The sequence below is a fragment of the Acipenser ruthenus genome, chromosome 28 (assembly GCF_902713425.1).
Source record: "Acipenser ruthenus chromosome 28, fAciRut3.2 maternal haplotype, whole genome shotgun sequence".
Taxonomy (NCBI): domain Eukaryota; kingdom Metazoa; phylum Chordata; class Actinopteri; order Acipenseriformes; family Acipenseridae; genus Acipenser; species Acipenser ruthenus.
This window is the reverse complement of record NC_081216.1, coordinates 15,095,223-15,110,643: the sequence shown is the minus strand read 5'-3', so window position 1 is coordinate 15,110,643 and position 15,421 is coordinate 15,095,223. Positions and strand designations below refer to the sequence as shown.

General features: G+C 37.7%; 1 protein-coding gene across 4 annotated transcripts; it reads right to left on the bottom strand.

The window, feature by feature from the left end:
- Nucleotides 1-11,000: 11,000 nt before the first annotated feature.
- LOC117434531 (achaete-scute homolog 1b) lies at nucleotides 11,001-12,977 on the bottom strand. Of its 4 annotated transcripts, none has more exons than XM_059003345.1 (2): nucleotides 12,023-12,977; nucleotides 11,001-11,870 (listed from the first exon to the last, which is right to left on the bottom strand). In XM_059003345.1, the coding sequence occupies exons 1-2, from the start codon at nucleotides 12,613-12,615 to the stop codon at nucleotides 11,864-11,866; spliced, it is 600 nt and encodes a 199-aa protein (XP_058859328.1). In that variant the 5' UTR covers nucleotides 12,616-12,977; the 3' UTR covers nucleotides 11,001-11,863. The 4 variants fall into 4 exon arrangements, with proteins under 4 accessions (XP_058859328.1, XP_058859327.1, XP_033912985.1 ...); XM_059003344.1 differs by having other exon boundaries at nucleotides 11,002-11,873; XM_034057094.3 differs by having other exon boundaries at nucleotides 11,002-11,870; nucleotides 12,012-12,976.
- Between the last annotated feature and the right edge of the window lie 2,444 nt (nucleotides 12,978-15,421).

The following is a 15,421-nucleotide window of genomic DNA, read 5'->3' as shown; positions in this document are numbered from 1 at the left end:
TCACTATGCTTGGGTAGCGTGGACGATCTTCAGCCTGTTGTCCGTGGCTTTGCAGCAGCCCTGAGGTGAACAAACAGGACCTCTTTATACCTGACGGAACACACCTACCCGCTGATCATCCACAGCTGGCAATCACACACAGCAGGCAGGCTATCGCAGGAGCGTCAGGTACTGCAATAAATTAAATAACAATAAGACTGTTTGTCTGCTTGTGTCTGTACCAGGGGAAGCTGTCTCTCCCATTTAAATAGCCTGTGGACCACAGCCTATTCAGTTTAGGATGTAACCAACAAGAAACACCACAGCCTTTTGTGTGTGTGGTACATGCCTTCCGTGCCTCTCCATTGGCTGAGCTGTCCCAGGGAAACGTGTGTCTGAAATAGCAAGTCTAGTTTTTTTTAACACTGTCACTGTGTTGCACTTCTTTAAATGTATAAATGCATCACAATTTTCTGGCTCAGCTAAACCAATGACACATATTAGAGTTAATGGAGTTTACTTTTGGTTTCAATAAAGTTTGTTACATTTAGAACTGTTGTTTTAATATTGAAGGCGACTTGCATATGGGCGTAAATATGGGTAGAAATGTGACCATGAAGTGTTGCACAACCCATTGCAGTGCATATAAGAACTTACTCTTTGCTGTATCACATGTTGCCAATATCCTGCCAATATAGATTTAAACATAGCACTGATTTATATTTGTATTCACGTACAGTATCATATCAGCTGGGAAATAAAACCAAGAATATTTCTCACGTTTTACGTGTGTGTGTGTGTGCCAGGAGAAAGATTTGTCTCATGAGCGTCATCGTTTACCAGATCTTGCTCCCTCCTGTAACAATGCTGGTGTTCAAATGAAAGGCTATTGGGGTACAGAAGACAAGCACCCTTAACAGAGCACTAACCAAGGCAGAGCACTGGCCCCAGTTTTTTCCCTTCCAGATACATTCTCACATGCCTGAAATGGAGGGAGCCAGAGACCACATTTCATACAGGGAGAGGTGATTTATAATCCCTGCCAAACCACAACAAAAGAAATCAAGAAAAATGCAACAGCGGCACCTTACCCCTTATAAAAGTTCCCCATAGTAAACTCATAGCAGCATGTAATAAAGCATAGTGAAAGAACGGTAAGCATAAGTAAGCATTGTAAAGCCCTGAGAGGTATGGCAAAGTTTGTTAAAAAAAAAAAAAAAAACATGACAAACCATTGTGAACTATGGTGACTGCATTGTATAACTATGGGAAAAGCATGGGAAAGCTGTTTGTCTGGTTCATTTTAATTTTATAAATTCTGCCAGTAGTATAAACATCTGCTTAGATCATTATTTCCCTTGTTTACGACAGCAAAGGTTGTTTTGTTGGGGGGGGGGGGTTCCCTTTTTAAAAAACAATTTTGAAGGCTTGATATATATTGTCTCTAAGTATCACATGGCCTGTTTCTTTCTTTGCAGACCTGTAAGGGTAAATTGCAGCATACCAAAATTAGTCCACTTGATGTGTCTAACTAGTGGATTAAGCAGGTTTAGTCCCCTTGATTGGACTAAAGTTAGTACGCCTTCAAATCCTGATTGCAGCGTACCAGAAGTTAATCATCACAGGTGGATCATCTGCTAAATGAGACTAAACAAGATCCTGATTGCAGTGTACCAAATCAGATTCCTGATGATCCTGTTAAAGTGGATTAACTTAGTACTGTGAAGGATAAGAATAATTTAGTACGCTTGCTCGTCCGAAGCATTTACTGCTTACAATGTTTTGCAGAGACAGCTGCATTTTTCCCCTGAAATGACTAGTACATCTGAAAACTTTATTCCATACATTTCTTATGTCTGTCACATTCGGGCAGCCAGATCTGTGAGAATAACGTATTGCACAATAAGGCTATATATATATATATATATATATATATATATATATATATATATATATATATATATATAGGCCCTACATTTAAAATACATTTTTTATGCATGTACCTTTGATACAGTTTTCAGTTTAACGTTAACATTTCAGTTAATATGCTTTAACTATAAACAACGAATTGTCCATTATCACGCAATTACACTGTTCTGTGCCTATGAATGTAACATTATTCAGCAGGTTTCATCTGACTTTATGAAGCCAAATGAGTTCATTCTATAGGGTGATGCAAAACTTGGCCATAGCTGTAGTCCATTGTCAGTCTAACTTGTTATACTTGTTCCGATCAGTTAAACCAATTACCAGGATCATTTGTTTGGTACGATGCAATCAAGATTAAGTTAGTACAGTGCAGGATTTTCTAGTCTGCATTTTAGTCCACTTGATGTGAACTAAATCACTGGTACGCTGCAATTGACCCGTAAGGGTTCGGTACAAGTGTTCAGGCAAAATAACAGGAAATCACGTAGCCATGGACATAGTAATGCTCTTAAGCACTTGTATTTACATTATTAAAACAAAACAAATCATTTTTAAACAAATAACAACTATACACAGTCCCACTTTTGGTTGTTTTTTGACAGCACCTCCACTGGCTCTCCTTCCTCAGCACCAGTCTCTAAAGGACTCAACTTACAGGCCGCTGCAGCCTGCATCATTGAAACCAAATTGAATACTTCATTATTGGACTGGCCCTCCAATCAGGGCCCTCATTTTACTCCACACTCTCATATGGAGAACAAGGGTAAAATTAACCATTTCCTGGTTTGGGTTCAGATACCACCCACATTTAACACTATTAAACACGTATAAAGTAATAAAGTTAACACATTTAAATATGAAAATTAAGATAATACTGCTATTTATATAGTTGGTGGAATAATACACGTTGTATTGTAGAATATGGCAAATTGGAAGCAAGTACCGTTACATTTTATAATGAAAACAATAAATCACAAAAATACACTTTTTGCAAGGGAGGGCCTTTCACCCCCTCCCAAGACCCAGTTGTACTAAAATATTCCAGCATAAATACTGTGAGGCAGGGAAGCATATTTGCATTGCACTGTACACTTAAGCCCCACAGAAAAGTAGATAAAGTATTCCTGTAAGGTCCATACAAGTTTACCATAGTAAAAGCACAATGTAATAAAGCACAGTAACACATAGATAAGCACTGTAAAGCAGAGAGCATGATAAAGCATTTTTTTAAAAAAAAGGCATGGTAAACTATGGTATAGCCATGGGAAAACTGCAAAGTGACTGTGGAAATGTACTGTGCCTGACTGTAACCAGTGCCATGTGGTGTATAAAAAGTATTCAAACAGAATGATCCAGTTGATGACAAAAATCTGTAACTATACAGAAACATGACCTTGCTTTTTGAAGAGCTTAAAAACAAAGACTGATGAAAAATGAAAAGCTAACAACCTTGTTTAGCTGCCATATAACTAAGAGTAAAGACAATAAGACAGCTCAAACCTTGGCTAGGTTTTGCGGTGCCTGGTTTATCTTGAAAAAGGTCTAACTGCAAACTTATCACTCATCGTTTTACTTCCAACATTAGTTGCTTATGTCTGGAAGGATGTTTGCTTACGGATTACAAATACTGTAACAACATGTTATAAATTGCAGAAAGGAAACTGCAAATAGAAATACTTCAATACAGCTTTGCTGCTTAATCATTAAACAACTGGCCTGTTAACAAGGCTGGCGGCAAAGTTTTTTGAAATCTATGCTGCTAATTTTTTTAACAGGGTAAATGATTTATTCTCATGTGAGAAATCACACTTGAAGACAAGCATGACACCAGTATATAAAAGATGTTCTCATAAAGTCTAATGAAAGCATTGTAAGAATAGTGAGGTATGGTAAAAAAAATATTATTTATACATGTCAAACCAGGGTAAAGTATGGTGATTGCATAGTATAACCAAATACCGTGGCAAGCTTTTATAAGGGGAGTTCTGCCAGCCGGCAATCTTGGTCTTAATCTTGTTTGCTGCTGATGAAAATGAACCAGTCTGATAGAAACGTATCTTAAAACAGCATCTCTCAGCAGCTAACCCATCGCCATTATCAGTAAAGTCAGAGAGAGCTAGAGAAGTTAGAAACACTTGAGACTCACATTTACGAGATTCTGACTGCAATCACACTTCTTTAACTTCTTGAATTGCAACTCATTCTTTGGAGTTTGCTGGCTAAAGATCTGAATGGGTCAAGGAGATTAATTAGACTACACAGTAAAGAGATTTAAGCCCCTCTTAAAATATGAATGTTTGTTATTTTTTGCAGTTTTCATATAAACCCACTTTATCAAATCTACTTTATAATTTAAATCTCCAGCCAATTAATACCTGTTGAAGATATCTTAAGCAACATCCAGCTCCCCACTAGCACCACAATGCTGAAATGTTGCCACCATGCTGTACTTCAGTCCTTCAGTCTGAGTTCTAGCATCTCAGCAATGATGCCGAATAGACTCCAGGGTAAATCAAGGCGAAAGTTTTTTTTTCATTTATACACTGACCTTATCTGCATGGCAATCTCAAACCATTAAATGGCTTTATTAGTAAGCACAACAGGATCACACCAATCCTCCTTATAAAATCATTATGAAAGTGTTATAAAGCACAGTGAAGCCACACTTCAGCATAGGTATGAATTGTAAAGCCCAGAGAGGTATGGTAAAATATATTAAAAACACTGCAAAGCATTATAAACTCCATAGGAATATTGCTAAAATACTGTGCAAATTACCTGGTGAACTTTCATAATGACACTATGCCATAAGTTTCATGGAAGTATTTGGTCTTTTCTCCTCATTTAATAACTGTGTTACAGGTAATATAATCAGATGTTTCCAATGGGGAACATAGAACAGGTGGGGTCCTAGTGCTTGCAACACAGGAAGTGAACCTTTAGCAGTGTGCCAGAAATATGTGAATCACCAGAGTGAAAATCTTTTAAAAAATTTAAAAAAGGGACTTTAAGAATATTGTAAAAAGAAACTTCAACTGTTCTAACTGCTTCTGTACTTTAGAATCATGAAGAGGGAGTCTTCAGAGTTGAAAGGTCGCAATATGTCATGATTTCTCGATTTCAGGATGCAAAAAATTAAAAAAAAACATGGGAAAACCACACAGGTCTGCAAGCAAGGTAGAAGACAGTCAGAACCATTCTGGGTGACTACAAACATCATAAAAGCTAAGGAATGTCAACAAAATACTTTTATTGTTTGTACATATATATATCTATATCTAGTATGGACTTTTATGTTTAGTTATACAGGTCCTAAACTAATTTAGTTGTATTTGTGGTTTGAAAACACAAAGCTTAAACTTAACATTGTTTTGTTTTGCTTTGATTGATTAAATAAGGTTTTGTTCACATCAAACTGTTGTTATAGTAACCAAAAAAATGATACAAGTAAAAACCATCCTTCCTCTAAATAGTGACCTTTGTCCCTGTGTTTTGTAAACAGTGACCTATGTCCCTGTGTGTTTTTGTATTATTATTTATCCTTCAGTTATCAGGTACCACCAACGCAGCTTCACATTTACATTACCTTTGTCTTAATCAATTAAAACCTTGTTCTAGCCAACTCACAGCAGTTTGGGGAAGTGACCTGCACCCCACCCCTCCCATTAACTCCCAATACACCCCCTCCAGTACCTTCCATTACTGTATCTTTCTTTAACATCGCATCGGAGCCTCGCTCTCAGTCTGACATTTCTGTAATAGAATAAAACAAAGAAGAAAAATATATTTGTTGATATTATCATAGGTACACACAGTAGCAAATTATCTCAGGAAAACCTTTACAAATTCAGCTGTACATTTGGGTTAAGAAATTATTAATTGGCCATTTTTTGTATACTGAGGACTGGACTTGCACATCTTGGACAGTTCTTGTTTAAATGCTTGAATGTATTTGAACGTTCTCATTGTCGTGTATGACTGTTGTTTGAACTTTGTGTCTGCTTTGTCTTGCCTTTGGAAACAAGGTTATTTTATTATTTCACATGTGAAATATATAAATAATTTCAATAAATGAATACAAATAAAATCCACCCTAAAAATACAATACAAACTTACATTTTTATTGCACCCTTGGAGTAGGCATCAGAGAGCATATTACATGAAAGAATAAAATATAAGTTAACAGGGTGTCGGGTCTCTTACTGTTTAAGAGATCATGAAGCTTGGGTTCTGGCTGCTCGAACAGTATGAAATGATGTCTCTTATAATAAGACAAACGACATATTAACTTATTATTGGAGGCTGTGTGGTCCAGCGGTTAAAGAAAAGGGCTTGTAGCCAGGAAGTCCCTGATTCAAATCCCACCTCAGCCACTGACTCATTGTGTGATCCTGAGCAAGTCACTTAACCTCCTTGTGTCTTTTGGGTGAGACATTGTTGTAAATGACTCTGCAGCTGAAGCATAGTTCACACACCCTAGTCTCTGTAAGTTGCCTTGGATAAAGGCGTCTGCTAAATAAACAAATAATAATAATTATAAATCAAAGGAACAGAGATTGTACTCATGAACTGCTAATAAACATAAAAAGGGTGTTGTTTTTATAACTTTAGAATTGCCTTTTATGTTGTATGCACAAATGTTCCTAGTATTTTAGATGTTACTACTTAGCATGGTAAGCTTTTCCAATGTGCTTATAGCTCTCTGTGTATAAAAGTGCTTCCTACCTTCTGAACTTGCTTCCTGCTTCCTAGGCCCTCTAGTCCTGTGCTAAAAGTACAGACTTGGGTCATAATTTTTAGGATTTTTAGGATTTTATAAACTTCAGTCCTCTCTATTTTTCTACACTGAAAAAATATTTCATTATTTTAACTGGTCCTCACAGCTCATGCTATTAAGTACCCCCACTCATGGGAGTTCCCCTCTCAACTGTTCCAAAAAAGTGGGAAAAACTAGCATAGCCACCTGTCCAGACAGACCATGCCCCACCAACTACTCTCTTAAAAGAATCCCAGTCACTGAGGGGAAACCCAAAACAAAAACAACTCTAGCAGAAACAATTGCTACACCAAATTAATTCGTAAATTTGTTATTCAGATGTGGTACTTTGGTACTGTTCAGTAGAGCAGAAATTGTAAGGGGTACTTCAGCTGAAACAGTTTTAAAAAAAAGGTTGAAAACCACAGATCTGCAATATAAATGTGCATACGTATTCAAATACAAACAGTATTATCACTATCTTCTTATTTAAATGTTAACTTTATTAATTTAGAAATATTCAATAGTTTTGTTAAATGTCTGTTCTAAAGTCAGGAAATGGTTAATTTTGAGCCGTGAATTAAATACTTGACTTGAAGAAACTGTGGCCCTTGATTGGTGGTCCAGTCAGTTAATAATTCAATGTGCTTTAAATGAGGCAGGTGTATAGGAAAATGCACCTGGCCTGTCTGTTCCGTCCTGTATTGGGGGTTAGGAAGGAGTGCCAGTGGGATGCTGCCAAGAGCATCCAGATGTTTTGCATTTATATTGTTATTATCTGTTTAAAATTAATTTGTCTTATTTTATTTGTGTTAAATAAAAGTTATTTAAGTATTAAAGAGTCGTGTTATGGAGTTTAATAAGTCATATATGGCTCAAGAGCCATGCATTGGTGGACAGCCCTACAGTAAACTGATGGTTAAGACAGGCTATGGAAGTAGTAAGTCGGCATCAAGGAATGTAATATCATTATATTGTAATAACACAGTCTCCCCTTATGATGATTAATCCTGGTGGAACTGATGTTTGAGGATCATGACTGGGAGGGATTGATTTGGGTTTTTATTATTTGTATTGTGGAGTGTCATCCATAACTATTAAACTCTCAATAGGGCTACATTTAGAAATACTAAGACAATAAAGACATTGAAAAATATATCTAATCAAAACGTTTGTCATTGAATTTATTATGTTTAGTTTATTGTGAAGTGCCTTGAGATTGTTTATGATGGAATGTGCTATATAACTGCATTTTGGTCAAAGACCTTAACAAATCTGTTTTGTATAGCCAGGAGTAAGGACAACGTTAGACGAATCACATGCAGCACCTCAATATGTGGGTTTAAATAGCTGCATGGAAGTGTTTCTAAACATATCATTTATAAAATAATTTTCTATTTAAAGGTTTTTACTGTTCACCATTTTCAAATATAAAAAGATGTAGTGTTTATTTTGGTAACTTTGTTTTTTTTTATGTTTCTAAAGTATATTCTCAAACAATAAATATAAACACGTCACGTGTAGGTTTGTTGCATAACATTGTGTTTAATTTCTAAACATTTGTTTCTATGGTGCACCTGTAAATATTGTTGCATTGCTCCAATTATTAGAACCGAAATAATTAGTGTTTTTAATACCCAAGTTTAGTCAACACGCTTTTAAATGTATTATTTATGTCATGATTAGCGACACAGTGAAAGAAACATAGCCACTGTTAAACTCCTTGTCTTTCGTTTGTTAGTGCCAAAGATACACTTATACAACTATTTATTTCAAATATAAAACGTGTAGACAAGACACAGTACAAAAATACGCTTGAAAAGCAACGCAACATCTCCAAAATAAACTACAGTATATAATGCAGTATTATCGAACACAGTAACTTAATGCGCAAATTTATAAATGCATTCTCAATCTAAACGGTGTCGTTAGTTTAATAGATGGTGTATGATTGATTGCCCTGCATTATTCGATTTCCCTAAACGACTATTATTATCTTTTCATAAAGAGCTGCGAATATAATTCATCAGCTGAATAATTGGTAGTATCACCCCATTGCAGTCCGCTTGACCCTGCAAGCATAGAATGAAGATCAAAAGAAAACGTGAGCATGGACGCAGTCATTATGCGAGCCACCGTCCATCTCACGAGAAAAAGCAGCAGCTTCAATGCACACAAATCGATGGCCAGCCTTTCAGACCGGAATATTTCTATTCTGTGGAGGACACCCTGTGATACCGGGGTTAAAAACTCCGAGCCTGACATCGCATTCATAAAGAAATGAGTAATTGCTGCCATTAATCACTTGTTTGAAAGTTGGCAATAGTTTGCAGGACTAAGGGAGACGCGAGCCATCAGCCAATAGGCTTTGGTGCATATTTGTGGCTGACTGCAGGCGCGTGGCTCTATCCACCTGCACCAGGAGGGCAGCGGGGGTGTTTTTTCCTTAGTTCAGCAAAGGGCAGCGGTTAATGGCTCTATGTGACAGCTAATAAAAAAGAACGATGATAATACTGTAGGCTACATCAATGGAGAGACGAGTCTATAACTTTTAGCCCAAATGCAATTTTGTAGTGTTTGTATAAATACAAAATATTTAATAGTTACTCATAGTAAGAAAAAGGATACAACCCTTAACATACCTTTTAAACACTGATTGTTACGTTTTACAACAATCCATTCTTTCTGAAAATATAAAACACAACAGTAAGCAGATTTATTGATTAATTTATTGCGTTCATAAAGAAGGATGTCGTTATCTCCCAGGGAGTCGATACAATTCGATTTGTATTCATTCCATTATGCAGGCTTTGTAATGAGACGTGGCAGGCATGCAGTTTCACTGGTATTGTGGATTCTCAATTGCAAGGACTGACGCTTTTAAGTTTCCCCTTTCACAGCTCAAAATGTATGGATAGTTCACTGTTGTAAGCCTACCTATTTATGCAGTGCCTCGTGGCTTTTGTGGGCAGCCTGATTCTGTTTGCAGAGCTGTCCTGCAGGTGAATGTAAACCCCGGCACATTCTGCGTCACAGATTTTGCCGGCAATGTTTATTTACAATAAAAATGGGGAACCACATTATACGTATAATGAGGTTGCAAAAGCATTGTTTATATATTGTTTGTAGTTACTTTGTTGTAACTTTGGGGTACTTTGGGGGTCCGGGCCCAATTCAAAGGCAGAGGGCACTTTGATCAGGTTACGAGTGATAGCCGTAAAGCAACATTATTGGATTGAATTTTCTAGCGTAAGAAGACTTTTGACACGCGTTATTGTATCATTTCTCTTGAACCGTATTTCACGTAGCCCCTGAGACCCCCCCCCCCCCCCCCCCCCCGAGAGCCTTTTTACTGTTGAATGACGTGTGCGCGCAGGGAGGCGCGAAAATGAATGTTAATCTGCGTACACAATGACAACAAATCATAAAGCTGGTATACGACTCTTTAATGGAGGATTGAGAATTTGGCCCAGCTGCTGCTGTTTTGGGCTGAGAAAAAAGTGTTAGCAAAACACGTGCTTTTATAAGACAAATCATACAGAAGAATATGTTGGTTTATATCCGAATAACAGGCTTGCGACCTCACGGCTAGATACATATAATACCATGCTCACCACCAAAAAGAAAGAAGTTTCTGCGCATGTGTATTGAATGATACCTGTCAAAACTATTCATTGACACCATGCATCGTTTGAATTGGAGTAAAATATACTTCTAGTTTTTTGTAAACATCCATAACTATGAAACACTCAAAAGAGATGAATTTAGAAATGCTAAAATAAACTAAAATGCAATGACAAACGTTTTGACTATACAAGTCTTTGAAGACATTGAAAAAGACATTGTAGTCGAAACGTTTGTCATTGATCTTATAGTTTATTTTAGTATTTCCTGTTTTTTGGGAGCTTCACTGTGTGTGCGTTACCTACTGCTTGACTAACAAGTAAATAGCGTGCCTCTCTGTACACCCATAATAATGTTATATGATAGAATCAACTTGTAGGTGGTCGGCACACAATATCAAGAGAGAGAGAGAGAGCGAGAGAGAGAGAGAGAGAGAGAGAGAGAGAGAGAGAGAGAGAGAGAGAGAGACTACTACTACTAATAATAATAATAATAATAATAATAATTATTATTATTATTATTATTATTATTATTATTATTATTATTATTATTATTATTATTATTATTATTATTTATAGTGCATAAAGAAATGTTCTTCAGGGTATAACTTGTGATGGTGAAAGTGCTGAATTTTATCAACCCAGATCTTGATTTTAAAAACTCGACTTGTCTAGGTGTCCAACAAGCTTCTTTCCTTTTGCTCAGATGTGATTGAATATTTAAAGCGTGACTGGATAACCGGTGAACTGTGCAACACAACGCCCATAAACGTACCACAACAAAGGACGTATAAATAGAACATCTTTATTTATAAAGCCTATTTTTACATAAAATATCATCTCTTTTTAAAATAATTGCATATTTACATTTTAGTAGAAACAGAGGGGGAGACACAAGTGCAGACATAAAACGCTTTCCATACATTTAAAAAAAAACCTTCAATCATACTTAATGAGTGTGAACAGCACTACGATTACACCAATAGACACACCACATGTGTAAACTACAGATTCCAATAGGACAGAGGTTTACAGACCTGCATGCCAATGCTCTCCTAACGAAACTATTTTTTTTTCATTCGCTTTATGTACAAAAATACGTCTTCATATAATGCAACGAGAACAAATACAAAATAGAAATTGTACATCAATTTAAAATATATCTAAACTGTTTTTATATATATATATAAAAGGAAGCATCAAAGTGTGCAGTGTTATTTCCAAAAGAGCCGAGGGTGCAAGAGCTAAAAAGTGGCAGCATTTATTTCATGCATACGGATCACCCACATACTACTACTACAGTAGTACCACATTTAGACCGCTTCAAAATAGTAATCAATCTTCATGGTCCCCGTTGTATAATATTAATTGCACTTAGTTTTTTTTTTTTTTTTAATAAGTCCACAGGCTTTTGTCTTGGAAGCATGTTCAAAGAATCCTGGCGAGCTGCAAGTCTGTCTGATACGACTCGTAGTCTGACAGTGTATAGGTAGTGGATACAGACCCATCTGTAACATGGAAACAGCAGTGATTCTCAAGAGGTAACTCCGGTTGAATTCATTCCAAATCGCAACTTTCAGCTTCTGCTAAAAAAAAATAAGAGAAGACAGATATTACAAACTGGTTTGCAAACAACATTTAAATGCGTAAAGTAAAAGTCTACCCATGTCTAAAATAAATCGATACTTGGTACAAGCTACCAATATGCATTAAACAAAGCATACCTGATTAGTACCTGTCAAACCAAGTGGTGAAATCTAGTAGTTCCTGCTCTTCCGAACTGAGATGCTCGTAACTTCCCTCATCTGACGAGTAGGTGGAATGGGGAGAGCCGGGGTCCGCGGAGTAGCTTGTGGATATGGTCGGGGAGGGTACCCCGCACTGGAAAGCAGCTGACACCGCATCGTGCTCATCTAGAAGCTGCTGCAAGGCTCTGATATACTCCACTGCCGACCTCAGTGTCTCCACTTTACTCATCTTCTTGTTGGCAGCCCCGTTCGGAACGTGTTGGCGGAGGGTCTGGAAGCCCATGTTCACCAGCTTGACTCGATTCCTCTCCCTTTCATTCCGCCTTGCCACCGCTACAGGTTGCTGCTGTGGGATTGTGTATCCGAGCCCGTTAAAGCTTAGTCTCCTCTTGCACCTCAGCAGCTCTGGCGAGCTGGATCGCTGCCTCTTCAGCACCTTGCTCTTGCTATTGGAAGAGGGGAGCACGGAGCCGCCACCACACTCCTGTGTGGAGGCTTGTAGGGCAACAACGCCGCGGCTCTCAAGTCCAAAACTGTATGCACTTTGCATGATCTGTGCAGTTGCAATGGTGCTATCCATCGCTTTTAAAAAATGGCCACTGATGTTGTTGTAAAAGTTGACAGGCCAACAGTGTTGTTTGTGTGTTGCTCTCGTGGCGTTCGCGTGGGGCGTGTGGCTGGAGTGCACAGGACTTGGATCCTCCTAACCTACAAGCACCTACTCCAGTAGCCGATCTGAAGCAAACTTTGGCAGCACTCCTCTTTTTCAACACGCGTCCACACCCCACCCCCTGTTGGAGTCGCACGCTCCACTCCAAGCCCCGCCCGGCTGCTCGCTTTCTTCTGTTCACTGGTTTTGCAAGCCAGGCGCGTGGCTCCGGGAGCTCAATAAACAATCCTGCGCTTCAGATGTTCGGGAACACGCGCTCTTCCTGATTTACATTCCAATATACCATGCCTTTCCCTCATTGGCTGATTCAAAATGTCTGGAAGGGAAAAGTGAATGGGTTGTTTCTTTGAAATGTCTTTAAGTTGACAATATACCCCTGGCAAAGCATCACACTCTCACAGCATCGCATTCTCTCGTTTTTTGTACTCAAAAATACCAGAGACCTAATGCAGGGTTTCCAGGTTACACAGTTGAAGAAAATGTGTGTGTTCAAGCAAGCGTGTATTCTATAGGATAATGGACCATGGCAATGTCGTTTCACACCTTGCACAGTGACACTATGAATTTTAAAACACACCCTGAACCCTTTTTAAAGCAAAAAGACAAAGGGTCTTTGGTAAAGATAACCAATTCATAACTTGTTTTCAGTATTTAGAACGTACAGGAGGTCTGGTAAATAGGTACCGTTCAAGTTGGCTAATGCAGAAAACACTATTTATGTTTTTTGTTTAGATTTTCAGCCCTGCACCTGTATCAATATGTATGATTGCAAATTGTGAATCTGATCCATTCTAAGGGATAAGGTGGACAATTTGCTAATTCAGTGATTCTGGATAATGGCGTGGGGTTTTGTGTTTTCTATGACAAAAATACTGTTTAAGGAAATGAAGGATCACTTACCTAGAAATTATCCCTCTTGTTTTCGCCGTTAAGCTAATGAGAATTCTTAAGCGAGTAACCATTTCTAGAATGGGTAAGAACTCATCTAGAACCGGTCAGATTCTCAATTGGGGCGTAATGTATATCATACATTACAATTATCAACTGGTTTAAAGTTATAAGCTTAAAACTGTTCTTTTTTTAAAATATATGTCAGTTGTTATCAACTGTCTTTCTGCTAGTGCACAGGGATTTCATTCAATAAACCTTACTCTAGTATACAACCACAATATTATAGGTAGAAATTGACCAGTAAAGTTCATTGCAGGTGTCAAAATGTGTTATATAAAGGTATTTCAAGTTCAGTAAATCGCTATCACATACATACATGCATTGCACCCAACAGTATTCAATTCATAGTACCAATTCAATTCAAAGTACCAAGTCAATTCATAGTACCAATTCAATTCATAGAAGCAATGCTTTCTAATGTATCTGTAGACGTTGCTCAGTAAACTATAAGCACAAACTATAAATTATAAAAACAAAAAAGTTATGAGAAAAAATAAAACATAACTCCATCATGGTGCTGAAATGCAATGGAATGTGTAAAGTGGCTTACATACTGTTTTTTTTTTGTTTTTTGTTTTTTTTGCTTGAAAACCCCTCATTTTAGAAAGATGCTTATTTTCACTTAGAACGCGAATATTGCAATACAGCATACTGTTGTAATGCTAGTTCATAGACTGTTATAGAGAGTATTTATGCTGACTATTGGACATCCAGATTTTCTTTTTTTTTCTTCTCTGACCCATATCATGCTAGTTGCTGCAGTGCCATCTAGTGGCTACGGAAGACAGTGCTGCACTATATGGTAAAAATGCACCAGTAAAAATGTTTAGTAAATTACATTTTCTAAATACTGGTAGTAAATCTACAATAGGCTACCCTACTCGCCCACATTTCTCACTACATAATATTCTTATACAAAGAAGAAGAAGAAGAAGAAGAAGAAGAAGAAGAAGAAGAAGAAGAAGAAGAAGAAGAAGAAGAAGAATTATTATTTAATCTTACAAAGACTTGGGGATGAACTATGCATCAACAACTGCTACAGTCACTTACAACAGGCCCTTGGTTTTACGTCTCATCTGAAGGACGGAACAAAAGGTTAGGTGACTTGCTCAGGGTCACAGACAGTGGCCCTGAATATCAACGCTTTTCTGAGCGGAGGGCTTTTGTGGCGGGGTTTTAACTTTCCGACTGTTTTTTGTGTTCCAAGCAAAACTCAGACATGGCCAGGAAGGATGAGAAAAGTGGCAAAACCCCAATTCCGACGTTATGAGGAATGTTATGCAAATTAAGTGGGTCCCTAATTAACATACTCCCTGTGCACAAATTCTAAAGGGTTGATGTGGTCGGATTGTGTATTTTCCGTCTAAAGTGGTTCCACCCGATTCAAAGAGTCCTAATGGAGGTGGGATCCTATTTCAAACAGGCTCCATGCTAAAATAAAAAAGGGCCTGCTGTGGGTGGTGACTCTTTGACCATACTAATGGTGATGGTGCCCAATGTGCTGCTGGGGATTGCTGTGATTTTAGAGTATGAAAGGGATAATGTTTATTTTACATGCCATGTCCCAGAACGCTATTATAACCTCCTGGAGTGATCAAGGTGAATATATTTTTAAAGGTAATACTGTAAGAGAGTCACATATGATTGATTTAATCAAGTGTTCCAGGGCATTGCAATGTTCCCCATCCCCAAAGACCTTTAGGATGGACCGAATTCCTAAAAGGCCTGGCTGCCATAAATGTACCTAATTCAGCTGTACCCAATT